The sequence below is a fragment of the Zootoca vivipara genome, chromosome 1 (genome assembly GCF_965207765.1).
Source record: "Zootoca vivipara chromosome 1, rZooViv2.hap1.1, whole genome shotgun sequence".
Classification (NCBI taxonomy): domain Eukaryota; kingdom Metazoa; phylum Chordata; class Lepidosauria; order Squamata; family Lacertidae; genus Zootoca; species Zootoca vivipara.
This window is the reverse complement of record NC_142582.1, coordinates 50,351,856-50,379,725: the sequence shown is the minus strand read 5'-3', so window position 1 is coordinate 50,379,725 and position 27,870 is coordinate 50,351,856. Positions and strand designations below refer to the sequence as shown.

The window sequence follows — 27,870 nt, the reverse complement described above, 5'->3', positions numbered from 1 at the left end:
GTCAGATTTTCTTTGAGTAGGATAGCTGATTCCCAATATTATAATATATATACTATGTAATGAGAAGGGCAAATGAATCCATTTAACCTCAGAACATAGGTTAGCAAACACCCCCAACACTAGATCTGGATATTTTCAGGAAGGAAATGCTTTCTAGCATGAAGTTTATCACTGGTTCAATACCGTTTTGGCTATCGAAATGTCACCTTGCTGCTTATCAGCACCCCGTGTAATCTTCTGCAACATGTAGATTGATTTTGTAGACATGCCTGTTTTTCAAACTATGCATTGTGCTCTTGTTCCAACAGCTTGCTCTATATTCTGGCAAGACTGGGGTAGAGGACAAAATTGCTTAGAAACATGACTGAGTTATATACTCATCCTCTTTTTGGGGGAACCAATTCTGAACCTTGGGACTTCCATTCCCAAGCTCTTCCGCAACAGTTCCAGAAGGATTTGTTGCATGGCTGGGTAACCAAGTGAAGAACCTATAGTGCTGGAGCTAAGTATAATAAACAAAGTTCTGCTGTTATGTCTAGTTCTGTTCTTGGTTCTAGGCTTTATGTAATGTAAGATGTAAAAGAACTGGTGGATGGAATAATCCTGCATGAGAACAAGAAACACAAAGGTGCAAGCAGGAATACTGAGCAACTATTGCTAGCTTATTTGCATTATAAACAAGTGTTTATGTTAAATAAAAAATTCCTTCAGTAGCACCTTAAAGACCAACTAAGTTTTTTTTAATGTTGTTAACCTCATTCCCCTGCCATCCCCTCACACAGGGAAAAAAGCCCTTTTCTGGCTGTTCTTCAATCTTCCCTGTAGCACAAGCCTTCCTGGTGGTACAACAACATCAACATCAACATGCCGCCCATCTGACTGGGTTACCCCAGCCACTCTGGGTGGCTTGCAGCAACACACATACAAAGTAAAACATCAAACATTAAAAAATTCCCTATACAGGGCTGCCTTCAGATGTCTTCTGAAAAATAATAATACAATACAGGTCCTTTGTATCCTGTAATCTGGTATTTTTCTCAGCCTTGATGGCACTGTCTTTCATTAGTCATCTTACCAATGACAACAGAGATTGAATGGAGCTTCCTTTGGGCCTCATAAAGTTCACATGTGTGTTTCTTTCAGGTTGGTCAAGGTGAAGATGCCGCTCTGACTCCGGTTCACCATCTGTACTCACTGAGGGTGTGGGATGGCTCTACATGGCCTCTGTAGGGCCAGAAGCCTATAGCCTTGGCCTCAAGAGGGGAAACCAGTTCCAGGTGGGCATTGCACCAGGGCTGACAGTGCCACCACTCACAGCAAAGCTTCACGAGAGTAAGGCCTGGTACCTTACTAAGCAGCAGGTGAAGCCTGTCTGGCAGCTGGAACAGAAACATGTGACCAATTTTCAGGACCTCCAATCGGTCAACTCAGGGATTTCTTCCCAACGTCCCCGCCTCTTGTACCCAGAGTCGTTATGTAGTGAGACAACGTTCCTGACTTCGCCTCCACCTCTGCCCCACACTCTCCCAAACTTCCTCGGAAGCACCTTGCTCTACCGACGTTCTTACTTCAGACACAAGCCTTATCGGAGGCTTGAGTCCATCTGCTTGCAGCCAACTTCTTTGGAGAAGAAACCTCTTTGTGCTCCGCTCCCTGCCTATCGCTCTGTTCTCAACAACACCATGACATCCTCAGCCATAGACCCATTCTTTATGCCGAATACTGCTGCTGACTGTTCCAATCCAGTGTCAAAGGGGTTCCCCCTAAGCTCAGGGAAGCAAAACTCCAATTCATACAGGCCAGTGCTAAACAATAACTCTTTCCTTCGGCCAACTAGTGCAAAAGTGCCTTTGCAGCAGCAGCAGCAGCAGCAGCAGTACCACCAACCGCTGCCACCAGAAAATAAGAAGCTAAAAGGTTTGTCAAGACCTCTTGCCTTGTCTTGGACCCACTCTGGTGGAAATGGAGATGGCTCTCCTGCGAACCTTGAAAGAAAGCTTGGGAAAAGCAGTGGCATAACTCTTGAGCAACCCAGTGCCAAATCTCCTCGCTCGGCCATTCACAATGGCGTGGTTCTCAAAGTGGAACGGCCCTCCTGGCGACTCGAAGATGGTGAGAACAGGTCTCAGAACCTGAAAGAGCAAGATGTGCGGTTGACGGAAGCTATGCGGAAGCTGACTGCGAGTGGGTTCCGGAAGGTTAGCACCTACAACGAATTTGGTCACCGCATTGACAGCTCTTGCCTTATGAATGCAAACTTCCACTCCAGTCTTTTCAATCGATGGAAGCCACACATAGTAGCACAGATCACTCCAAAGGACGTACCAGCTGCCACCCCCGTAAATCTGGAGCCTGGTAGCCGCCACCAGAGCCTTATGGTCACAGAAGCTGCCGATGTCTGCACTAAACGCATCGATGTTCGTTTCTTAGCCTCAAATCCTGAACCTTCCAACCACTGCGCCTTGAGTCAGACTGCCAACCACACCTCTATAAACGTTGGAGAACAAGTGATGAAAACAGAGCTTTCCCCACGGACTGCAGTCTCTGAGGTAGAGACCAAAATTTCCTCTCTTCAGTTAGGCACGGATACAAAATGGGGGAACCCTATTACTGTGAAAGAGACCGAGTAAGTACTCTGGCAAATATGTCTGTTGGGGTGGGTTAGCGTTTCCCTTTCAGTACTCTTTGTGGCAATAATTGCCAACCTGTAGCCCTCCAAGTGTTGCTGGATTACACTTCCCATAATCCCTGAATCATTGGCCATGCTGTCTGTCGGGCTGGTTCGATATCAGCTTTTCAACATTGCAGTATATCGTCAGCCAAACATTGTGGTCTGGTGATATACCACATTGTTGAAAAAACAAGCTACATTGGCCTCAGCCGGTGAGGCACCAGGTGAAACTGCTGCAGCTCTCACTGCGGGAACTGAGGTGGTTTCACCATAGCACCTAGCAGGCTAGGACAACGCAGCTTGTTTGCACGGCTCAGCTGGCACCCGGGAAGGCTCAAAATCCCCAGCAGTGCCATCCCTGGTTTGATATAGTAGAATACGCTAAAGAACTTAGTAGCATATTGTTCCTATGATGTAAGTATATGTAAGCTTGGTCATCCATCAGTGTTTGATATGCCTTGGATGGTTTTATAGCCTTCACTGTCTCCAAAATGTTTCTCGAATCAGATGACAATTCTGCTTTACCACTGGTAGCTCATTGTTTTGACAAGTATGCCACAAGTCAAGTCCAAAATTTGCCACTTGCACTATTCCTCCCTTTCTCTCCACACCACTTCTATCACTAACATAGGTTAATGTTTATAATAGTGGCACCTTTCTGTATGTCAATTATTCCAATGTAATAAAACATGCACATCGTGTCTGCACTGTCATATGTGCTGGTGTATACACTGGTTTGAGGTTTTTTGTCTGTGGAAGTGATAACCATTTGGGGAAATCACCATATGCAAAGCTTCTCTTACTCCTAAACATGAGCAGGAATCCAGGAGTTCTTATTAACTTTCACTATGGAAAAGAATAATGGGGAGCGAGTATAGAAGTAGTTATTTGGGATATCTTGCCTTGTCTGTGATCTCTTGGTCTGTTGTTGGGTGTAGAGATCTTTTTGCTTTGCTAACTGAGAGGAGTTACAGAGCTTCACTTTAGGGCTGTAACCCTTTGTGTTGTAGAGCTGCAGTCAACCTCCCCCTGCTGGACCAAGCAGAGGTGGAAGATGTAGAGGAAGAGCTCCCAGACGGCTTGGAAGATGCCTGCAGTCAGGATGAAGAGGGAGAAGAGGAGGATGGGGAAGGTCAGCAGTCACATTTATTTCCTCTCTTCAAATTACAAACAAGCCTACTCACCCCACATAAAACAGAGAAGGGTTTTCATACACCAATTATTCTGTTAATACAAATTACTAATTACTGTCATTTCAAAACACAGCTTGAATCTAATAAAAAGCTAAAACGATTCCTACTATAGTTGTCCATGCTTACTATTAGGGCATGGATATATGGCAAATCACTCTATAATATCAAGAGCGAAAGAACTGCATTGCAACAAATAAAATTGCTAACTTGAATACTATAGTTTGCCTTGTGGGCACCTTCAGCCTATGCACTTCAGCACTTGTAAAACTTGTTTTGAGTGATATTTAGTTAACTGCTATTGTAGGCAGAGCAACAGTCTGATCTCCATTTACATTTTACTGGTGTATTCTATTCAGCATTCAGTTAATTATTTTCTGGTTACCCAGAGGCAAACTTGCCTTGTCTGTCTTGAACTGTCTTGAAACAGTTCAAAGTGAGATAATTTCACCATTGGAATGTACAAGGCCTGACAATTTTTCTAGATGATGAACAGCAGTAATAGCATTCAGTACTGAGGCAGAGCAACACTAATTCACTGGGAAGGCCATATGCTGCTGGAAGGGCCTCTGTATCCTATGCAACCCAGCCAGAAGGGTGGGGTATAAATAAAATAAGAAGTTGTTGCTACTACTACTCAGTCTGGGAAGGGAGAGCCCAAACTACAGATATGTGTGATGCGTACAACTGGGCCCCAATTTAGCTGTTCCACCAACAGATCTGTCATGGTGGTGGCATACCTTGAATTCTGCAAGCATGATACAGCTTCTGTCAAATCCCATTGCCTTCAGCTAGCAGATCTTAACTACAGGACTTCATCTTCAATATTCCTGCTAGGAATGTTCTGATCAGGCCCAATAAATACTTGTGTGTGGATTTATTATAATGTTGCTGTCTTGCTACGGTTTGGGACAATGCTACTCATCATGAGTATTGACCCATTCTGTCCCCCATCCTGAACCTTGCATGAGAGTTTGGAAGAAAGCTGCACTAGGGTGATTATTGTAGTTCTTGCTAACATTGTGATGTAGCAGCCTGACATTTTCAGCACTTATGTTTTAGTTCAACCATTTTATTGCTTTAGTATATTGCGCTGTGGTTCAACACTCTTATGATATCCTTTTGTAAATAGAAGGCAAACTTTAGCTTCTGGGGAGTGACATAGGGAATGATATTCTATCCTCTTCTAACGTTACCATGGGGTCCTTTCTTGCGGTGTACAAATAAGGAAATTGATGGCTGTGTGGAAGAGCAGGCAAATAATGGATATCCTCTCATTGTCAAGATCCAGGGTCTGGTTTGAGGCCATTGTGCTGAAACTATGGTGCCCTTTAAATGCAGCTGCACAAGGAGCACTTATCAGTAAGCAGCTCCTTTGCTGCTGGGAAAACTCTGAAATTACGCAAACACCTCTCATGATTAGGGGCAAGAGAGGTGGTTTGTTAGTTAAACATTCTTCCAGTCAGGTAACAGTTCCTTGTGGATTAAGATAAGCTATCTGAGTGAATGTCTAAAAGAGGTTGTATTTCTTCAGGATAGTCATGGAGTGTAGCCAAGATTTTTCACTCATTAAACTATTTTTTGCCTTTTTTCTTTAGGTGAATCAGATGGCTCCTCTTCATCCGGATTATCCCCCAATGGTTCTGTAGCTATTATATCCAGGTTCGTTTTAGGAATGTTCTGTCTGTAATGCATTGGATCCTTTTGTTCTTGGATAATCCCATGGGATGCATAGCTGCCAAGTTCTCCCTTTTTAAAAGGGAAATTCCCTTATGCTGAATAGGCTTCCTCGCGAGAAAAGGGAAAACTTGGCAGCTATGATGGGATGGCCACCTGGAGACCCTGATCTGTTTGCCTTGGTGAAATCACCTGGCTTGCACTTGCTGGCTGTGCCCATCTGCAAAGAGAAACAGAGATGCTACTAGGCTGAAAGGCAGCTTAGTTTTCATTCTGGGTTGGTGTTTCTCAGCCAAAGCACCTCACTTTCTCAGTCAGTGTGTTGGTCAAGAGCCTCAGGAATTAAACTGAATGGCATATGATGGAAACGGATGTCCCAGAGAAAGTGTTGTGCTGCTCACTTCTCCAACTCTGCCTGGTATTCTTTTCCTAGGAATTGCGTTGAGGGATTGGTGCCTACACTCGAGGGCCAAGAACGAATTCTCAAGCCAGCTCTTTCATGCAGCCTGTTCCCCAATGTGCCTCCCACCATATATTTTGGTACTCGGGATGAGAGAGGTAAGGTGGATCTGAATTCATTGCACGAAACAGGCAATGCCAGAAAACCCTAGTGGTGGAGTAGAGTTGGAGCTTAAAATGAGAGATTCTAGGGTAGGGAGGTGATGGGGGGATGCATGTGGTCATGTCATTTAAGTATGTAGTGTAGTAACACCTTTCCAATGGAGTTACTAGGGTCTGCAGGTGATGTGAAGAGAAAACCTTAAATCTAGATTTGTATCTGTGGAGCTGTAGGATTTTGAGATCACCAGCAAAGAGGTTCAGAACTGAAATGACTGAAACAGCAGTTGAGATGCTGGAAGGTACAGTAATATTTGATGGGCGTTCACTTTGACCCTCAATCTTAATCCCACCATAGGTGGAGCATGTATCATTCCTGCCCTGCCCTATGATGGGGTGTGGACATCCAGATTCCCTTGTAGCAGAGATGGTCCCATTTGTCGTATTTTGCTCTGGCCTGGATGCTTTTGTACTGGAGAGCAGGCATTATCACAGCACCACAACAACCTTTGGTCTTTGAAGAACTAAAGCTGGTCTTGACCTGATGGGATATGCACATAGACAGACTTAGCATGCTTCTTGCTATATACAGTATAGCATAATTTCTCAAACTTCTTGAGCTTAATTTTGCTATTCACCTTTTAAACTTCTGCCTTTCCCCTCCCCAGTTCAGGACTAGCCATCTGTCCCATTGCATAGCATGGAGATCAAGGCAGCAGCTCTTCTCAGATCAGACTGGTATGATACGGCAATTAGGGGAACAGCCACACTCCTGTCCCCAAAATAAATTCGGATCCTCTGTTAGAGGGCATTCAACCCATCCATTTATTCACTGATGAGAGGAGGGAAGCCCCACCTGCCTCAAAACCCTGTTCCTCTCATAAACTTTGCACATTCCTTCAGGTGTGTTGTGCTTCTCCGTTTGAGAACCACTGTTCTATGGACAAGTGACAGAGCTTTTGCCAAGGGGTTTCTTTCACTTGATCATCTGATTCTGTTGAAATTCATTGAATAAAAATCTTACCCTTCCAGCACTTCATGACAAATTGATGTCCTCAACCAAAGGAGATGCTCCTCTGGTTGCCCCCCCCCCTAACCTTAGGATTTCTTTCTTTCTTTCCTAGTGGAGAAGCTCCCTTGGGAACAGAGGAAGATGCTACGATGGAAGATGAGCACAGTGACTCCAAACATTGTAAAGGCAACGATCTCTAGGTCCCACTTCAAAATCAGCAAGAGTGAGTTGTACTGTGGCAATGGTCTGTGGGTGCATGTTGCCTCCTGCCTTAAATACACCCAGACTCACAGCTTTATCTTGGAATAGTGCTAGATGTTTGGAAATGAACTGTTCCACTTTCAGACGCAGATCTTCAGTAGCAGAGCAACAAAAGCTCCCATAGAATTGATTAATGCACCTCCCTTGCATGGAGGACTCTGCAAGATGATACAAATCATGAAGCTGCAGATCTAATTGTGGCTCTTCTGCTGCTTCCCTCTTAAGTCTTGGGCAAGCCTCATGGCACTTCTGCCTGTGTGTATGCCCTTGGACACCTCTTGTCAAGATGGATACTGACCACAAAATGCTAATGTTTGCTGCAGAACAGCAAGAGCTGCAGCATGGTTTGTGCTTAGAAACTGGGGAAGAATGTTCAAGACATGGAATAAAACTCCATGTCCTAGCAATTCTCGTAGAGTTTGCTTATACACCTGATGATCTGTGTCTAGTAATGCAGAGCTGTAGCTGCTCTTTCCAGTAGGCTGTTTGATAAATGCAGCAATCCTTCACGTCCTACCCTTCCAATGAGAGGAGACTTAGATAGATAGGGATTGTGGGGGCTTTATTTTGACATCTCCTGCCTGCTCACCTGTAACTGAATAGGGTTTGATGTCGCAGTATACCCTGCGCTGCTGATGCTGATGCTACAATCTTGTTAGAGTTCTCAATAGGGTTTATTGTGGCTGCTCGTATGAGGCCACTCTTGGTTCATGTGGAAGGGGAAACATGGATAAGGCAGGAAAATTATTTCCAATTCATATTTTCCAAACTGAAATTCTTATATGCCTGAGACTGTTGCAGTTCTTGCAGATAATAGTCTGTGAACTGCCCTATTGCCCACAGGAAACAATGACTGGCTGGGCTGCTGGGGCCATCACATGAAATCTCCGGGGTTCAGAGTTATCAGAGAACATCAGAAGGTATGAGATATGGTCATGACTACAAAAGAACATATTAAAGAATATAATACAGTGTGGGGAAAGGGCATGAGATGCATTTCACTCTGGCCTTTTCTGCCATTTTCTCCATCTGAACACTGCATGCAGTTGATACTTTCCTGTTTTCCACTGCAATGTTCTCTTTCCCTTAGTCCCTTCATGTTCTCCTCTTGGTGGCTGTGCTTCTGAAGGAGGCAGCCTAGGTTTGCAAGACACTATATGGTAGATACCTCAATGCTGGCATGCTTCCTTCATGGGAACTACCTGTTGGGTGTGCCAGCCAGGGGCTTTTGGGGTGTGGGTGGGGTTGTATGGATAATCTAGGTTCTTGCAGCTATCCCTGAATTTGGAGGAGAATGTACCCCCCCTGTTGAACCTTTATCTTACGTTTTTACCAGCTAGGATTCAGCAGGAAACCTCATTTCTCCTTTCTTGTCTCTTTCTTTCCCTCCTGCAGTTGAATCATTTCCCTGGCTCATTCCAAATTGGTCGGAAGGACCGTCTGTGGAGAAATGTGTCCAAACTGCAGTTGCGCTTTGGGAAGAAGGAGTTCAACTTTCTGCCCCAGTCCTTCATCCTTCCTCAGGATATCAAGCTGCTCAGAAAGGCTTGGGAAGATTGTGGGAGCCGACAGAAATGGATTGTGAAGCCGGTGAGGGAGGGCACAGATATGGTTCAACCTGTATGGAGATAGGGGTGTATCCTTTGTGTGCCTTCTGCCATGGTATAGCCATGCTTTCCCTTGCATTGCCAGTTTCAGGTTTTCTTGGATGAATCTGATTTTTCTTGATGCATTTCATTAGGCTTTAGGACTTATGTTGAGACTGCCTTTGGGATGAGCTCTGCTTTGTTTTTGTATTGTGTGGTTTTTATTCTGCTTTAGATTTTAGGTATTCTGCTTCATGGTTTTAATCTCTGTAAACTACTCTGAGAACTTAAGTAATTAGATGGTACTGAAGTGCAGTTAACAATAATTAATAGTAATGTAAACTACGTACATCCCCCATCTTCCACTATAGCAACACTATAACATCCTGATCAAGTTTGCAGATGACACCAAATTGGGAGGGGTGGCTAATACCCCAGAGGACAGGATCACACTTCAAAATGACCTTAACAGATTAGACAACTGGGCCCAAGCAAACAAGATGAATTTTAACAAGGAGAAAAGTACTACACTTGGGGGGGGGATGAAAGGCACAAATACAGGATGGGTGACACCTGGCTTGAGAGCAATACATGTGAAAAGGATCTAGGAGTCTTGGTAGATCACAAACTTAACATGAGTCATCAGTGTGATGCAGCAGCTAAAAAAGCCAATGCAATTCTGGGCTGCATCAATAGGAGTATAGCATCTAGATCAAGGGAAATAATAGTACCACTGTATTCTGCTCTGGTCAGACCTCTCCTGGAGTACTGTGTCCAGTTCTGGGCACCACAGTTCAAGAAGGATACTGACAAGCTGGAACGTATCTAGAGGAGGGCAACCAAAATGGTCAAAGGCCTGGAAACGATGCCTTATGAGGAACGGCTTAGGGAGCTGGGTATGTTTAGCCTGGAGAAGAGAAGGTTAAGGGGTGATATGATAGCTATGTTCAAATATATAAAAGGATGTCATATAGAGGAGGGAGAAAGGTTGTTTTCTACTACTCCAGAGAAGCAGACACAGAGCAGTGGATTCAAACTACAAGAACGAAGATTCCACCTAAACATTAGGAAGAACTTCCTGACAGTAAGAGCTGTTCGGCAGTGGAATTTGCTACCAAGGATTGTGGTGGAGTCTCCTTCTTTGGAGGTCTTTAAGCAGAGGTTTGACAGCCATATGTCAAGAATGCTTTGATGGTGTTTCCTGCTTGGCAGGGGGTTGGACTGGATGGCCCTTGTGGTCTCTTCCAACCCTATGATTCTAACACTGCATATTCTCTTCTCATGGATGGACAGTTTCTACTTGTTCTAGTTCCCTCTTGACTATACCATAGCTTTAGCCCAATGGTCCCTTTGACTGTCAGTTACCCTCTTGCTGCAAGTAGGACCTGCACCATTCGAAAACCCACCTGTCATCTTCTTCTTCATTCCTTTCCTTGATATTGGGAAGGACAGGTGTAATCCTCCCTGGTGTATTGTTTTAAAATATTCTGCGTTTTTATTCTTTGCAATCTTGTAAAGGTTGTGAGTAAAAGTGCTTCACATTTGCATTTCCCCTAGTCATTGAATCTGAGGTGTTTCTGTATTGAATGTTTTAGATGAAGAGAGGCACCCTTAAACATGTAAATGAGGAGAGAAGACTGGGAGATGGACAGGGGGTGCCTCCTTCTGTTCCTAGGAGCCTCAAACATTTCCTTAAGAGAGAGAGATGCGCCTCCTCCCCCCCCCCTTTTCATAAGGACTAAAGTATTTTCAAAACTGTAGATATTCTCAGACTTGACAGATGCCACAGTCTGTACTGTACTGCATGGCTACAGCCAGGCACATTTTTGAAACCTCTAGGGCAGGCATCCCCAAACTGCGGCCCTCCAGATGTTTTGGCCTACAACTCCCATGATCCCTAGCTAACAGGACCAGTGGTCGGGGAAGATGGGAATTGTAGTCCAAAACATCTGGAGGGCCAAAGTTTGGGGATGCCTGCTCTAGGGAATTAGCTTATCAGTCAGTGACAGCAAGGAGCTCAAAGCTGCTATACACCAACTTGTAAATGTACAAAGCTTTTATTGACTTAAAAAGCCTTTGTTAACTTGTTCAGTCTTTGAAAAAGCTGCCACAGTAATTGATTTTAACATACTGATGAACTTTAAAATTACATTGAGATTTTTGTGAGGCTGCTTCTTTGGAGGCTTGTCTTAAGACCGATAGTATTAAAACAAATTCCTTTCAAGTACCCCACCTTCCTAGACTATAATCGGATGTTCCAGCTTTGAATTGTAGGATAGCAGCAAATGGATGCAATGTGAACATCACTCTCTGTCTTTCACTCACTTTAGCCAGCATCAGCTAGAGGCATCGGCATTCAGGTCATCCATAAGTGGAGCCAGCTGCCCAAGCGCAGGCCACTGCTGGTGCAAAGGTAAGCAAGTCCCCCCACTCTGCCGGTCTTTCCCCATCCTGCTAACAAAAGATTGGCTTTAATATCTTAAGGTATCAAAGAACCAACTTGTTTCTGATTATGTTTTCGGCCGTTGTAAAACTTTACATTGTTCTGTGGGGTTTGTTTCTTTTGCTTCTGCTTCCAGCTAAAGAGTAGAGCAATTGTGGAATTGTTATGATATTGACATGGGTTCAGAAATATGGCTAAAGGAGACCTTTTGCTGTGGCAAGGAGAAAGCTTGGCACATTTGTTGAGAAAGCTGGCATTTCATCAGCAGTCTCTCAAACCATCTCCATCAAGCCTCTCCACTGGTGACAATGTCCTGAATATCTTGAGACTAAATCTCAGGGCTACTCTATGATGTGGTTCCAGTATGCTCACCAATCTTTCTGTTGCAGGTACTTACATAAACCCTACCTCATTGGTGGAAGCAAGTTCGACTTGAGGATTTATGTTTACGTCACATGCTATGATCCACTTCGGGTTTACTTGTTCAAAGATGGACTTGTTCGTTTTGCCAGCTGCAAGTAGGTTTCCTATGAATTGGTAACCTCAGAAAGAGGGTTGAGTTGACTGCTTGTCAGAAGACCAGCTGAGATTCATGAATAGCAGATTAAATATGTTTTCTGAAAACAGTAGGCTAACTATTAGTTGCAGGTGTCACTTGTATGACAGTCTGTGCACATCCTTTTGGTTAAAGCAGTGACTATTGAGAACCAATTATTTGGTTACACTGTGTAGCTGAGTCTGTGTGCTTTTAAAATAGCCAATTCAAACTATTTTTTTAAAAAATGATTTATTTTATTATTTTGTTTTATTTATTTCATAAAACCTATACACTGCTTGTTAAAAAACAAAAATCAAAGTGGTTTACAAAAAGATAAAACAAGAAAATCAAGAAAAAAATTACAGCTGTACTTTAAAACATACAAAAATTAAAATAATAAGACAGATTATAATTACTTCAAATTCCTAAGCATCTGGATGTTTAGTTAACTGACAAAGTTGGTGAATAACTCAAAGATCAACTCTTGATTATTAACAATTTGAATTGTTATACCAGTTATATCTCTGTGGAGCACACACATTCATTCTCATTCTCTTTCACACACATGTGCACACTCGCTAGGCTGGAGCTTAGAGGAGATACTTAAAGATTGGTGTGTGTGTGCCTCTGTCTTTTAGCTCCCACACTGCTAGCATTCCTCCCTCTTCTTGCCATTTCATTTTGGTGAGTGATGTCTCCTTATTTAGTGTAAACTTCTGTTCTTCCTCCACCTCAGATATTCCCCCTCTGTGAAGAGCCTCAACAACAAGTACATGCACTTGACTAATTACAGTATCAACAAGAAGAATATTGAATACAGGGCTAATACAGATGAAACTGCATGTCAGGGTCACAAGTGGTGAGTATTGATGAGCATCCTTTCGTGTGTGTTACGTTCTTGACTGGCTTATGTTGTATTACCTCTCTAGTCCTGAATAGCCCAGATGTGGCCCTACTGTTTCCATAGGAAAGAGACTTTATTTTCATTTATTAAACAAAATGTATAGACCACGTAATCAAAAAAAGAAAGGTCTCATAAGTGGTTTATATAAAATTGCATTAAAAACATAGTCAGTTCTCAGTTCATGTTGCCTTTTTCCTTCAGAGATGGGGGAGAGGAGTTAATAACAATATCTGGGGCAACCCTAATGTACTTGTATGCTCTGTTCTGTCTCCACAGGGCACTGAAGGCACTTTGGAGTTATTTGACCCAGAAAGGAATTGACAGTGAAGCCATCTGGGAGAAGATAAAAGACATTGTTGTCAAAACCATCATTGCGTAAGTCTCAGGATCTAGTTGTGTCCCCCGCCCCCAAGCCCTTTGATTTCAGGAGGACCTCTTTTTGCTGAGTTATCTTATCCATTAGCTAGAGATGTGTACCAATGTTTTCAGATGTTTTGAACAAGTGTGCATCTTTGCTTCTTTCTTGCTGATTTGTGCTTCTGGAATCAGATCCTCCTACTGTGTTGTTTCTCGAAGGATGTTGATTGTTCCTTGGCCCCAAAATTATCTTGTTTGGATCTTAATAACTTTGAAGCAAGGAAGGGTCATGTGCTATCTTCATCAGGCTCTCATCTGAGCCATGTGGGGAAGCTATTGCTGAAGCCCTGTTTTTGTGGCATGCTTGTACCGTATACAGTGGAACCTTGGCTTACGAACACCTCGGTTTACGAATTTTCAGTTTACTAACGACTGTAACCCGGAAGGAAGTAAACCAAGGTGTCTGAGGCCTACGGAGGCCTCCGTGAAGGCCTGAAGACTGGGCCGCAGCTGCGGAGGCGCTCCCATGGCTCCGCGAAGGCCCGGAGCCTTCCGCAGCTTCAGAAGCGCTCACAGGGCCTCTCCCTTCCACCCACTCACACATTTCTGGGCCTTTCTTGGCCCCGGGGCTTCGGGCAGCCAAGCGTCCTCAGTGCAACGATGCAGCAGCAGGGTGATAAGGCTGAGGCTCGTCGCCTCGCAAGGTCCCTCTCCCTCACTTCTCGTTTGGAATGGCGGCAGCGGCCTTCTCGGCGGGTTCCAGGCTTCCCTCACCCTCTCCTCCGGTGCACCGGAGTTCTACTGAGCATGTTGCCCTAGGCCACAGGGCACTGGGGCTCCTCCCGGCCGATGGCTGGGTGCCGATGGTCGGGCGCTCTGGCTCCGATCCCCGGCTCGTGTGGTTGTCGGGGGGTGACGACCCCCTAACCAAGCCACTGGGCTCCCCGAGCTCCCCCACCTCTCATGGGGCGGCGGTGGACTCCGTGGCTCGGGGCTGCTCGGGGGGGCGCGGACACACTGGCTGCTCCGCGGGAACGTGCCGGTCGCCATCTTTGCCTCGCTGGAAGTCGGGAGCGCTTCCGAAGCTGCGGCCCAGTCGTGGACGCTCCGATGCCTCCGCAGAGGCCCATGGCTCCGCATAGATTTATTTTATAGTACAGTACATTGATTATTGCCTTCATTTTATGGATTAATGGCCTCATTAGACAGTAAAATCCGTGTTAAATTGCTGTTTTAGGGGGTGTTTTTCATCATTCAGAACGGATTAATCCACTTTCCATTACTTTCAATGGGAAAGTTCGCTTCAGGTTAAGTACGCTTCAGTTTAAGTACAGACTTCCGGAACCAATTGTGGTTGTAAACCGAGGTACCACTGTACCTGGCTAGAGTGATGCATAAGAGGCTGGGAAGTCCTGCTGCTAGTTTTGCTGCTCAGGAACAACCCATCACCTGTTTCATTTTCTAGATCAGAGCCCTACATAATCAATCTTGTGAAGATGTATGTGAGACGCCCTTACTGCTGCCATGAGCTGTTCGGGTTTGATATCATGCTGGATGAGAACCTTAAGCCATGGATTTTGGAAGTCAATATTTCCCCCAGGTAAGTTGTGCATGGTGCACCCTTCAGCTTGAGCTCTGACTTGGTGCATTTCACTACAATTTCAAGAACACCCTTTACCTCCAGTTTGTCCCACAGATGTATGCTAGGCCTGTATGCACAGATGCATGTAGTCTGTTTTGCCAATGCCTTCATGTGCTGATGGCTTCCATCTCTTAATGTGAGAGAGGCAACACTTACATTGAACTGTATCACACAGTGTGTCTCTGTTTGCTAGGTATGTCTGTGTATTGTGTATGCATGCGGGTGCGGTGGGGGAGGGGGGAGGGGATACTAAAAGAGAGAGATTGTCTTGCCTTGGAGAGTTCCTCCTTTCTCTCTTTTGGAAATCAAACTTAACAGCTATCTGAAATGCCAAAAGCTAGGGCCAAAGACATGAAGATGGGCTTGTCCAATCAAGGTTTTGTTCTCTCTGCAGCCTTCATTCAAACTCTCCTCTGGATGTGAGCATCAAGGGTCAAATGGTCAGAGATGCCCTTAATTTGGCTGGTTTTCTGTTGCCAAGCACAGATGATATGTCTTCACCCTCTGGAAGTGCCAGCAGCTCCACAACGAGGTTAGAGATCAAACTCAGAAGGATAAGTTTTACTGGGCATCTCATCTTTTGCATTGTTCTTGTTCAGTAGGGGAGTGAGGAGGCCTGAGTTGGAAAGACTGAGACAAATAGTATGTGCACAGAAGCATAGCTGTAGCCTGTATGCATTTTATTCAGTCACGCTATTGGTACAGAAACTGAATAAAACACCCAAAGAATCTCTGCTTTTGTTATTTTAAAAGCAGTTTCTGGTCCATGTAATTGCAAGATGGGCTTGAAAATACCCAGGCAATACCTCATGCAACCTTGGAAGCTGAGCAGTGGTGGTGATCTTAGACATATTGCCAGGAATACTAGGCTTCAGTAGCTGGAATTGTGTGTTGCTCCCCAACTCAGCTCAGCCACAATAGCTGTCAGGGATGGCAGCAAACACCTGGAGGGCACCAGGTTGGGGAAAGCATGAAGCAGGCTGGTGGGGGATGTGGCCTGGGGAAGGGAACCTGGCCTGGGAAGAGTTCTGGGGCCCAGATGGAGGGGGTGGAGGGTTACACACTGCCCCCATGCCTAAGGTTCCCCATCCTTGATCTATGACTCCATGGATCGTTTGAGACTCTTTTGCTTTCTTTTGGCTTAACAGAGTATAGCTTGCCAATTATGATTCTGGCTATAGGTGGCTGAATTGAGGGCACTGACTAACTCTCTGTGTACTAACTTTAATTATTGCTGTGCCCAGCTTGAATAGTGTCACAAAGGAGAAGAGTAAGTCATCTCTGGAGCTGTACACTTCTGAGAAAACGAAAAGAGCTTTTTATCTGACCTCAAAAGTGCCTGATCAGGTAGGCAAGAACATGCCTTCCCATCAAACACACAGCATAGCTTAAGAAAATGTTACAAACTATAGCTAAGACCCAGTAGGCCATAGCCACTGGTTGCCATTGTTATAATGGGTGGGCCTTGAAGCAGTAAGATTTCCTATTTCTTACTTACGCACATGCTTTTTGGTTTAGTTTGTTCAAGGGGTACAAGAAGCATTAGGGGACCATAACCAAGAAACCTGCCTTCTTCACCCACCCCCAACAAATTCCTATTTGGATGTCTCTCTTCTGTCTTTCCACTGCTGTCACAGTGGGAGGGGAATATGTGTTACGTGGCCAGCATCCTAGAGTGGCAATAATAGTGGTTTTAGAGAACCGAAAGTGGCATGCATGTAGACTTGTGCAGTTACCTCCTGGAAAACCAAGGTGTTTCCCTGTCCATCTTGGCTGCAGGAGTTCTATTCCACCATCCTAGATGTTCTAACACCAGATGATGTACGTGTCCTAGTAGAGACAGAGGATGAATTTGCTCGACGTGGACAGTTTGAGCGAGTTTTCCCTTCGCGCTTCTCCATGCACTACCTACGTTTCTTTGAGCAGCCGCGATACTTCAACATCCTTACTACCCAGTGGGAGCTGAAATATTTTGTGAATAAGGTCAAAGGTAAAGCAGTTCCCATCACCTCCTCCCTGCAAGCTCCCTTCTAGGATAAGCAGTTAATTGTTTGGACCAGCCCTTTATAAGTTGACCTCTGCATGCCTTGCTTTCCAACCCAGAGCTGTCTGTGCTCTTCCCCAAAGCATTATTATCTATCGCCCTTACAGGCTGCCAGTGTGGTTTGAGTGTTGCTTCTTGCTGGGTCATTTCTGTCATCTCCTCTCCCCACACCTTGCAGCCACCTCTTTGGCTTTAGGGCAGAAGTCTCTCTTTATTCTTGCCCACCCCTTTGTCCTTTCATTGGTTTCTATTGGATATATTTAAGCCCACGCCCTCACCCAGAGCCTTCCTGTTCATCAGTGTTACCTGCTTCTCTTGAGTGTGTCCCGATAATTCCATAGAATAGACCAGGAAGAAGTTCACCATCTTCAAATGAGCATCATACCATTGCAGCTTGATTTTTAAACCTCTCTCTCTCTCTCTCTCTCTCTCTCTCTGTGTGTGTGTGTGTGTGTTTGGGTTGCTCAGTATCAAGGCCCTGCATTACTTGTACCCACTGCCTTCTTACAACCAGGGCAATTGCTTAGTAATAGCCCTCAAAATTTCACATGTGAACTAGCATTCGTTCTGTGGTGTTCCTTTCTGCAGGGGTGGATCTGCTCAGAAACTGGTGTCACAAAGGCTTTCATAATGGAGTGGTGACAGAATCCACAGTGATGGTAAGGGTGGGCCCTCTTTGCCTTTCCTCATACCTTAGATTTGTTCTGCTTTTTCATGAGGGTGCCCATCAGAACTACTTGTTACTAATCAAGTGGCTCTATATCTGTGAGTTTCTGGCCTGAAGCACTTTCTCTTTGCTTCACTAAGTTTGAGGTATGCTGGGAGATAAGAAAGGAACATTTGGTAGCCCCCTTACTAGCTATCTAATTCTGCACTCTCTCAACTTCAGTGGTCAATTCCAAGATCCCACCTCTATTTGAAGAATGAACTCCCTGTGAATGGCTTGAGCAAGATGGAATTAGGCAGAACCAGGTGAGATTGCGAGAACCAGCCACTGTTATCTCTTGATACATTTCCAGTTGGGGTTTGTCCATGATTTTTCATCATTTCCCTTATAGTGCAATTATTTGCAAGTCTGCTCTGAAGTAATCCCCACTGCATTCAATGGGACTTATTCCCAGGTGGTTGTGTGTAGGAGTGTAGCCATGGTTAATATATTTTAATGCATTTTGGGTTGTTAACCTCATGAATACATGGAGAGAAAGGAAACTCTTCTTTGTTATTTATATGACACCTTTACATTGTTTACTTCCTTCCCCTGATATATTACCCTTTTAACAAGCGTGGTCTTAACTGTTTATGTGCTACTTTCTGCCCCTGTTAGGATGTGCCAGAGGATTAAATTAGAAGCATCTGCTTCTGGGTTTAAACCAACTGTGGTTAATCATTACATGCAGTAAGGGCAAAGTATAGTTAATTTCAACTGGGCTTTTTCAGTGTGGTGCACACTGAGGCACTCTGCAATGGCTGTGAGACTTTTCTGCCATTCTGACTTGCAACTCCTTCTTTAAAAAAAATCATGGAGGCTGGATACAGTGCCAATCTTAGTTTTCCCTGAGTAGCCCTGAGCCCATGTATGGTCAGGCAGCTTTGATCATGTAGCTACAAGCTAGGATTTCATGTTAAGTTCAAACCAGGCTGTTGTCTTAGCCTTTCTTATTTTTACTTCTGACATAAATAATTATTTGTAGCATTTTTATGCTAACCTGTAACACTAAGTATTCTGGGTAGTGTACTTAAAAAAACATGTAAAATGTAAAATCAACATGAACACAAAATCACAAACAAAGCTAAAACTTCAAAATAAAACCAGCAACATGGGAACCAGTAGTACCCAATGTCTAAAAAAACCTTTTGACCATGTTTTTAAGTAGGAAAGCCTAGCTGAATAAAAGACCTTGACCTATGGCCACTGAAAAGTCGGCACCTGCGTCACCTCACGTCACTTGGCAGGGGTGGACTTTTAAAGATGATTTTCAGGTTGGGCTGGGTATATATGGGAGGAGATGGCCCTTCAGGTAAACTAGCCCCAGGTTATTTAGGGCAGGAGTGGAGAACCTGCAGCCTTCCAGAAGTTGTTGGCATTCCAGCCAGCATGGCCCATGGTCAGGGATGATTGGAGTTCTAGTCCCAGAACATCTGGAGGGTCACAGATTCTCCATCTCTGTTTTAGGGCTTGAAAAGTTAATACTTGCACTTTGAATTGTCCCCTGGAGTAGATTAGAAGCCAGTGTAGATAGCAAAGCACAGTCATGATATAATTTTTCAGCCACTCCCTGTAAACAATCTTGCTGCCCTGTTTTGGAGCAGCTGAAGTTTCTAGACTGTTTTCAAGGCAGCCCAAGGTACAGCACATTGTGGTAATCAGGCCTAGGCAGTGGTGAGCCATAAGCCCTAAATCCTTCTTTCCCATGAAATACAGGGATGAGACAGTACAGTAGTAATAGAAAGACTGCTGTTTCCTTCAGATGGGTGGAAATGATATGCTATGGAAGTGGTTCTCTCTGTGTGTGCTCCATTCTGTGCTGCAAGACGGATCTGCCTCTCTCTCAAGTTCTGTCTTCTTCCCAACAGCAAAACCCTTGTCCAGCGAGATGGGGAGGAGCCAGTCCGAAGCTCTGAGCCAAACCCTTGCACTCAAAGCTTACCTCAGATTAAATACACAGCTGGAAATCTCAAGAAACCCACAATCCCTCGGACCCTCAGCAACTCAAGCCTAGTGAAGTGACGGGGGACTGAGTGAGTGGCCAACATCCCCTTCCTTATGGTGTCAGGAGGGGGCATACGTGACCTACCTCAACAGAAGCTAGGAGAGCCAGCATGGAAGGATGGGGAGGACCTTTCGTCCGGCACGCCCACGTAGAACTATTTTTTTGGAAAGGGAATTGGGTCGAAGAGGAGATGTTTAACTTGGTTAAAAGGGACAAATGCTCTGTTTATAGTTTTTTTATGACAAAGGAAGTTGCTAAACACAGAAGCTTGGAAAGCCTATTTAACTTTTAGTGTGAGTTTCTTATAGTTTATTGACCTTGCCATGATCGTCACCACTTGAGCCATAAGTGCCTCTTGCTGTTAAGTGCCAACATACTAGGTTTGGCCAGACACTGACAACCTCTATGACCATTTGTGAAATGAGCTGCTACCATGAGGCAATTGCATGTTTGCAATTGACATAATAATCCATGCATTCACAATATGACACAAATTCCTTATTAGCTGAACAGGTGGGAAAACAAACTTTAGAATGGCTTAACACCAGTAAATCAGGCAGATTTTTTCATAAACTCTCTGGTGCATGGCCATAAGAGAAATAGGCTTAAACAGTGAGGGAGGTGATGGGGAGTCCTTGAATACTCTTATTCTCTAGGTGCACACCCATGTTTACTTAGTTCCTGGGTACAGATTTCCTGATGGACTTTAGTTATGGAAGGTATTTTCTACTTACTTTTTACTTTGGAGAAGCAGATTTTGCAGTGTGCCGGTCCAAAACACAACTGTGTAGCTTAAGCACTGGTGGTGGTTTCTTAAGACAGGAGGAACATCTCCTTTCGGTTCTAGCTTTGTGCTGGAACTTAGAAAAAGGTGTGCTAAGGTGGCTGCTACTTGTTCCTCTCTGGTTTAGGACCGGGTGGTTATCTGTGTTAATCCTCCTAGCATTCATACACACCCTAGAACACGTTCCAGTTCTTTACCCCTAAAGAAGACTTGACTATAATTTAGCCCCAGTGGTGCTTGGCTGTATAATTCTTGCTTTAAGTACTGCAGCCTCAGTCAGTGTTATTTCTGATCAGTCAGTGCCTTCTTCTCCCTGCTGCTGGAGAATTCTGCCTTTTCTGCACGTGTTATACTTTACTCCTAATCTGAATCTGGTACTGGATCCCAGCTTTGGGTACACTTTTCAGTTGTGTGCGTATGTCCGGAATGTGTTAGTAAACTTGCACTTTCAGCCAGCAAAGGCTGTTTGCTGTCCTGATGCCTGGGCACTGATAGATGCATCTGTTGCTCTACTTGACTCCTGATACCTTGACACTTAGGAGCATTTCCCATCTGTACTCAGACACCATGTGCAGGAAGCTGCTAAATTCTGAGCCTTGAGGGTGAACTCAACAACTTTGGCTGCAAGACATCTTTCTGTTTAATGAAGGATAGGAGTCCTTTTGTCTCATTACACACACACACACTCTCTCTCTCTCTCCAGATGCTATGGACAGCATGAGGTATGTCCCCTGATGCATCACTGTGAAGTCTTCTATTTTTTCCATGTAGCCATAATGATATTCCAAATGCCTGTATTTCTCACTATGGTGGTGAGATGTGTTTAGGTGGTTACTTGTGATAAAAATGGCCAGAAAAAGGAAGGCATCATTCATACAGTGCAGCTCACCAAATAGATTGCTTCTCCATTGGTCAGGGCAGTATTTATGAATCACACACAGTCCTGGAAATCTGGATACAACTGGATACAGCTGCTATAATCTAGAATATAGATGCAGTGTGCATTTATTGTTAAAGCGGTTTAAGTCATTGCAGAGGGGTGTGAGATTCCCTGGAGTACATAACAACAAAGTAACAGCGCACCTCTTTCTTAGGACATCTGTCATTTGCCAATCCTAAGTAACCTCAGCGGCTAAGCTCTTAAGAGCAGAAAAGCTGGGAAACAGAGGGTTGGAAGCCAAGCCAGGCACACTGGATGTAGTTGTGCTTTCTCCTGGGGCCTTAGCAGTAGAAGCAGCAGCTCTCTTTGCATCATGCCAGGGAATGAGTTGCTAGAAATCATTTCAGAATTTGCCTTGCAGTGACTTACCTTGTGTTTCTGTCTTACTTCACTGGCTGTATTAACACAGGTATCTATCTTGGTGAGACCTTTATGACACGATCCCCAGAATTAAAGCTTCTTTTCCCCTTGGCTTGTTATTTCCACCCCCTTCAGATTCATCATAACTTCTCTCCAGCTTGGCTCTTCTCTTAGCCAGCTTGGCTGTCGCTGAGGTTGGGAAGATAGAAGTGGAGACGGCTTGCTTCTTCCAAGTTCATACTCTATATGTTCCTGGCTACTAGCTTCATCAGTTGACAGTTACCAACCTTCCCTGCAAAACATTGTAAACAGAGGGGAAGGGTGTGTTGCACTAATCTCTATTGTGGGAGAGCCTTTTCTCCAAAAAGCCAACAGAAACAGTCTAATCCTTTAGGAGACTTGAGTGTTGAATTTTTGTTTTAATTTCTTATGCCCTTTTTGCAAGCCAAGTCGGGCAGGTGCTGAGATCTTGGTGAGGCTGTGCATTAACAAAAGGAGGGCAAGCCAATTTCTAGTAAGGTAATAAAACAAGGGTGCAGGGAGAGTTGGCTTCCTACTGCTAACATCCTCAGTATATGTTCAGTTTTAACTTGGTTAAATCCTCTCTCCCTGTTTGCCTGGTACACGAAAATGAAGGGTTGCCTTTTGAATTCTCTTTTAGGAACCAGCCTATGTGTCCTAGCCCTGCAACAGGTTTTATTTCACTGTCCCCTACTGAAAACTGAGTGTCATGTCCCTTCTTTGGGCTCTGTAGGAGGCTGGTGCCTAATGTGTCCCTCTCAAATCTCATAGCGACAATCTTCTGTGAACTAGCCTGACTCCTAGGATTGTATTGAATGACCTAAAAGAGCTAGCTGTGTAGAAGTGTGAAAGTGGAGAGGCCTCTTCGAGTGTCCTAAAGAATTCTCCCAGCTGGCCGTCTCCCTGAGCCGCCTTATACTCTTGCCACCACCACCCACCCTTCCTAACTTGAGTAATTACGAGCAAACAGGTGTTCAGCACTGCTCCAATGTGGTCTACACAGCTATCTCTGTTTCCTGGTATTAACAGGCATTGCTGATTCTCTCCTTCCCCCGTGCCCCATCAGTATTTGAACCTTAGGTGGGTACTACTCTGCACAAAATGTCATGGATCGCTCAATGTAAATTGGTGGAACTCAAGACATCTAGGAAAAAGTCACTGCATTTCTGGACAAATTCCACCCTTCAGCTCAGTGGTAGAACATATGCAAATGCTTTCCATGCACAAAATCCCAGGTTCCCAAATAAGGTGAAAAGACTCATGGGTGAAACCTTGGAGAACCTCTGCCAACAGTGCTGAGGTAGATGGACCAATGGTCTGACTCAGTATAAGGTAACTTCCTATGTAGTGCTTTGTAATGAACTTATTTCCTTGTCCTGGTGGTTTTCTTTTCCCCTAAAGCAAACCATTGCAGTAAATAGAAGCCTCGTTTGTTGGTTTTATCTTGCTAAGGTGGATCCTCCAAGCAGTGTGCTATAGAGCTTGATACTGAGAGGAACAAAATGATGTGCTATGATTGTGAGGAGCCACCCTATGCAGAAGGGTATAGAATTCTGCCCAAGTGTTTCAGGAATGGAAGAAGACTGCTCTGGGATAGAGAAGCCATCCCAGCACCTTCCACATTTCGGGATTTGAAGCTCGAGTAGCTGCTGTCTCAACTTGTTTAACACAACTATCTTCTTCAGATGGATTTATTCTGCTCAGAGTGAAATGTCAGTGGTCAATGTATTGCTGCATGGAGGGCACTAGTGGTGGTTTGGGTCTTCTGAAGTGTGCATCGGAGAGATCCAGAGGAGGGTAAACATATATTTTTCAAAAGGATGTCATGAGTCCAGTTTAACTCACACTGCTAAATTAAAAGATTTTTTTTTTAAAAAAAAAGCATAATAAAGGATTCAAGTGCAAGTATGTGGTCATGACTGTTGTGATATAATTTGGGTGGCAGTAAAGGTAATGTTGGTGCTTTAGGGATTTTTGAGTCTAGGTGAGCCCTGCTCCTCCTCTAAGCTGCCACTAAGCAGGTTTGCTTATCTAAGAAATACCGTACAAGCAAATTTTCTCCAGGTTGGTAAGCCATGTGAGATTCTGCTGTCAACACCAAATTCTTGAGAGAGGAATAGGAGAACAAACATCAACCTCTGTAGAGTGATTGCCTCACTTCACCTAAATTTCTCATACAAGGCCCAATTATAGTGAATCTAATAAACTGACTGAGGTTTTAAAAAAGTGGGAGGAAAGTGTGGAGCAAATACACGGCTAGATAAACTTCCTAGAATTTCTGGCCCATTTTGCATATAACTTTAAGCCAAGCTATGGCTTAACACAAATGAGCAAATGGGCAGGTTCCTGGAGAGAAGATTGTGGCTTTTCCCCTGCTCCTCTGCTGCTGCACTGATTAGAGCTAACCTACAGTTTGGCTTAGTGATGCATCCAAATCACAGCTTGTGGTTTATCTTGCTCCATACAGACCATGAGCTCTTGGCAATGTTTGTTCTGTGGCTTACCACTCATGGTTTGTCTGGAGTGAGAGGAGACAAGCCCAGACTCAGAAGTAACACTAAGCCAAACTCTGGCTTAGCTCACAGCAACTTGGCTGCAGCAGGAGCTATGGAGGAGTGCTATTCCATAGTTTGACTTAGCATGGCATGAAAACTGGGTCTGTCATAAATCATAGCTTTTTTGATCTGCAAGCAAGGAAAACTGGTTTGGTTTTTTTGCTCAGCATGGGAGGTAGGAATAGTGTGTACTATTCCAGGCAGATATGCAGTTGTAATATATCTGATTTGCTTAAGCTGCCATAATGTCATGTGGGCAAATCTAATTAATCTTCTATTGCACAGCAAAAAACCACCACCTTGCAGTCTTTCAGAGATATCCAAACAGAATCTATAATTCACATAAAACTATCCTGTCAATTAGATTCCTAATCTCCAGGATTTGTGGCCACACTTCCTTTAAAACAGCTACTTTATGTTACAGACTCAGCAGTAGATAAGTTTAAACAAGCCAGTTTAAACAATAAGTTTAAATCCAAGAGATAGTTTACTGGCATATCTGGATAATTATGTGAGATTTTAGAATAATGTGAGGTTTGAGAAATCTGACAGCTCTCCAGTTTCTTGCTGCTTAATATTAAGCAGTTTCTTGCTGCTTAATATGTCCAGCTAAGTTTCAAAAATGGCCCTTGCTTTCAATAAACCTTGATTTCATATGAGCACTTTAGCAAAGCCACCGTTATTCGGTATATTGTTGAAGTACAGCAATCCATAACTATCTTCCTATGGTCACCATACCTCTTATGCAGAGTTTGTGTAGAAGCAGCATATGCATTCCAATCTTAAGTATCATAGCTATACTCTTATGGTTTGCTTTCTGTTTTGCTGCCACCCTATAAAACAATGAGAAATTGCTTTGGTTTCAAAGAGTAGAGCAGCATTAATCAAGTCCTCCAGCTCCTTTATACAGTTTCTTGAAATATGAGTAATTGCTTTTGAGGTGGGCACCTTGAGGCAAGCAAGTTGGTTTAGAGGCCTAGAACATATCTAGCAATTCTTCAAGACCGGCCACTCTCCGGTAAGTGAGTATAATATAAACTAAAGGTCTGTAAGTAATTTTTGCTGTTTGATGGCCACTAACCGATATACACACTTTCCTAAGAACTACAGTGGATGTGTGCCAACCAGAGTTTTCTTTAGGCCAGTGTGGTGTAGTGGTTAAGAGCGGTAGACTCTTAATCTGGGGAACCGGGTTCGCGTCTCCGCTCCTCCACATACAACTGCTGGGTGACCTTGGGCTAGTCACACTTCTCTGAAGTTTCTGAGCCCCACTCACCTCACAGAGTGTTTGTTGTGGGGGAGGAGGGGAAAGGAGACTGTTAGCCGCTTTGAGACTCCTTTGGGTAGTGATAAAGCAGGATATCCAATCCAAACTCTTCTTTCTTTAGTAACCAAAGGGCCCTTGGTGCAACCTGAAATCTGTTTTGGCAACCAACAAAGTCTTCTCCACCATGCAAATCATCTGCCACCAAGCCTGTATTTTTGGTGTGTATGCTGATCTCCCACAATGCCTTTTTTTTTAAAAAAAAAAAAAGTTACTTTTTTCTGAAGAAAAAGCTGCTCAACACACTGCCTGGTGTTATTTTTCCACATAGGGCAAAATTTACCCATTTTAAAGTGGATATTGCATTTTGTTGCATCTTTTCTTGGTCACAATAAAGGTATTACCCTACTGTTAGTTTAATTTTTTTTGCTAGAGCACACACAGTTGCTATTGGGCTGCAAAGGAAAAGCAGTCTCCTCCACACTGCTTGCTTTGCAAAGTGTAATGTTTTTAATTTTTATATTTATGTTTTCCCTTTTGGAGCAAAGGTTCCCCCTGCTAGGTTGAGAAAATGATCTTGATAGGAACAGGTTATCTATCCCCTGAAGTGTTGGGAGTTTTGACCAACCACAGCTGGCTTTCTGGTGGCAGTGGGCACCCGTAACCAATTCCTTTCTTGCCAAGAGCCAGTAAGGCCTCTGTTGCTGAGTTCAGGCTACAAGTAGTGGGGATAAACTGAGAGGGGAGGGGACAGCCACTTTCTCTTTTTGGGAGCCTGACTCATTCTCCAGGAATTCTCCACAGTGGGGAAGAGAGGCCAATCCCAACTGGGTTATGTTTAGTATGTGTAGATGGGGAGGTGAAGACAGCAAGCACTTGCATCAAGATCAAGGCTCTGAGGCAGGACCAGAACTGCCTGTAAAGATAAAAAAGGTGCCTGGTAATAGCTAGCCCATGGGTAGGCAACCGAAGGCCCAGGGGCCGGGTCTGGACCAATCGCCTTCTCATTCCAGCCCACAGATTGTCCAGGAATCTGCGTGTTTTTATATGAGTAGAATGTGCCCTTTTATTTAAAATGCATCTCTGGGTTATTTGTGGGGCCTGCCTGGTGTTTATACATGAGTAGAATGTGTGCTTTATTAAAAATGCATCTGGGTTATTTGTGGGGCATAGGAATTCATTCATTCATTCATTTTTTCCAAAATATAGTCCAGCCCCCCACAAGGTCTGAGAGACAGTGGACCGGTCCCCTGCTGAAAAAGTTTGCTGACCGCTGCTAGCCACAAGCAACAGGGTCTAGAATTATCTTGTAATGGTGCCATTCTAGACTAGCATTTTCTAGGATGCCAACTGAAATTGTAATTGCATGCACACTTTTACATTTTCTCCTCCCATTTCAGGTAACATGCCTATCAAGCACTACTGAATCACAAGCTGCTTTGCTTCAGGAGGGGAGCTTTGCTTCATGAGGGTCGCAAAGCAACTGCAGTACACTCCATTTCACTGTATCTGAAGAACTGCAGTACACTCCATTTCACTGTATCTGAAGAAGTGTGCATGCACACGAAAGCTCATACCAAAATAAAAACTTAGTTGGTCTTTAAGGTGCTACTGAAGGAATTTTTTTATTTTACTTCGATCCAGACCAACACGGCTACCTACCTGTAATCAGATAAATGAGTTGGCTAGGTGAACATCCAGGAAAAAAGTGGCCTATTTTAAAAGTGTTATCATGGCCCAAACACTTTTGGAAATATGAGCTCCTTTTCTCCAGATGCTTTGGTAAAGACAAACTAGCATTTTAAAAAATAACACTGGGAATATTATGTTGCTGCTGGAACATAGGAAGGGGATGAGTTTGTTGGTAAAAGGATATGAGGGACTGGTGGGGAAAAGGCTGGAAGATTCAACCATTAAAATTACAATTTGCATCTTATATCCTGGATACAGTATTACAATAGCTGGTGTTTTTTTTAAATGCAACAGTTGGAAGTTGCATAGCTTTCCAATCAGCACTCCTTGCGGGTGGGGGCGACTTCGCCAGTTGAATGTCTGCCTACCTCTCAGCTTTTAAAGGCATAGGGGCCTTTTGAAAGAAAGCAGCCCACTGCAAGCGGGAACAGCCTCTGCCCTGGGGAGCCAGGTTATAGTGTCCCCATTGCACCAGGGACTGTACCTCTACAACGGCTCCTCTTGGCCTCGGCCGATCACTGGCGTTTCACCCCTTTGCTTCTTCCTCCCGGGAGGGGCTCCCCCCCCCCAAATAGCCTCCATCATCTCTCCTCACCCCACCTCCCACCCCGCGAGACCATGTCCCACCGCGCACAGGCTTCTTCTGTGCCCCGACTTCCT

The 27,870-nt window shown here is 44.2% G+C and overlaps 1 protein-coding gene across 16 annotated transcripts in view; it reads left to right on the top strand.

The window, feature by feature from the left end:
- Window positions 1-27,870, top strand: part of TTLL4 (tubulin tyrosine ligase like 4) — a 35,315-nt gene that overhangs the window by 5,137 nt on the left and 2,308 nt on the right. For 3 of the 16 annotated variants that reach the window (XM_088652718.1, XM_088652714.1, XM_088652721.1), the window contains exons 2-20: window positions 1,144-2,626; window positions 3,682-3,803; window positions 5,460-5,523; window positions 5,972-6,096; window positions 7,221-7,331; window positions 8,213-8,289; window positions 8,765-8,959; window positions 11,286-11,368; window positions 11,788-11,916; window positions 12,673-12,795; window positions 13,117-13,215; window positions 14,663-14,797; window positions 15,234-15,371; window positions 16,084-16,186; window positions 16,619-16,829; window positions 17,472-17,542; window positions 17,773-17,855; window positions 19,458-19,622; window positions 21,814-23,604. In XM_088652718.1, the coding sequence (XP_088508844.1) occupies window positions 1,218-2,626; window positions 3,682-3,803; window positions 5,460-5,523; window positions 5,972-6,096; window positions 7,221-7,331; window positions 8,213-8,289; window positions 8,765-8,959; window positions 11,286-11,368; window positions 11,788-11,916; window positions 12,673-12,795; window positions 13,117-13,215; window positions 14,663-14,797; window positions 15,234-15,371; window positions 16,084-16,186; window positions 16,619-16,829; window positions 17,472-17,542; window positions 17,773-17,855; window positions 19,458-19,611 (3,432 nt within the window). In that variant the 5' untranslated portion in view covers window positions 1,144-1,217 and the 3' untranslated portion in view covers window positions 19,612-19,622; window positions 21,814-23,604. Of the gene's footprint in view, window positions 1-1,143; window positions 2,627-3,681; window positions 3,804-5,459; window positions 5,524-5,971; window positions 6,097-7,220; window positions 7,332-8,212; window positions 8,290-8,764; window positions 8,960-11,285; window positions 11,369-11,787; window positions 11,917-12,672; window positions 12,796-13,116; window positions 13,216-14,662; window positions 14,798-15,233; window positions 15,372-16,083; window positions 16,187-16,618; window positions 16,830-17,471; window positions 17,543-17,772; window positions 17,856-19,457; window positions 23,605-26,918; window positions 27,123-27,870 lie in introns of those variants that run through there. The other 13 variants (XM_035127052.3, XM_060278088.2, XM_035127062.3 and 10 more) reach the window with 9 other exon arrangements.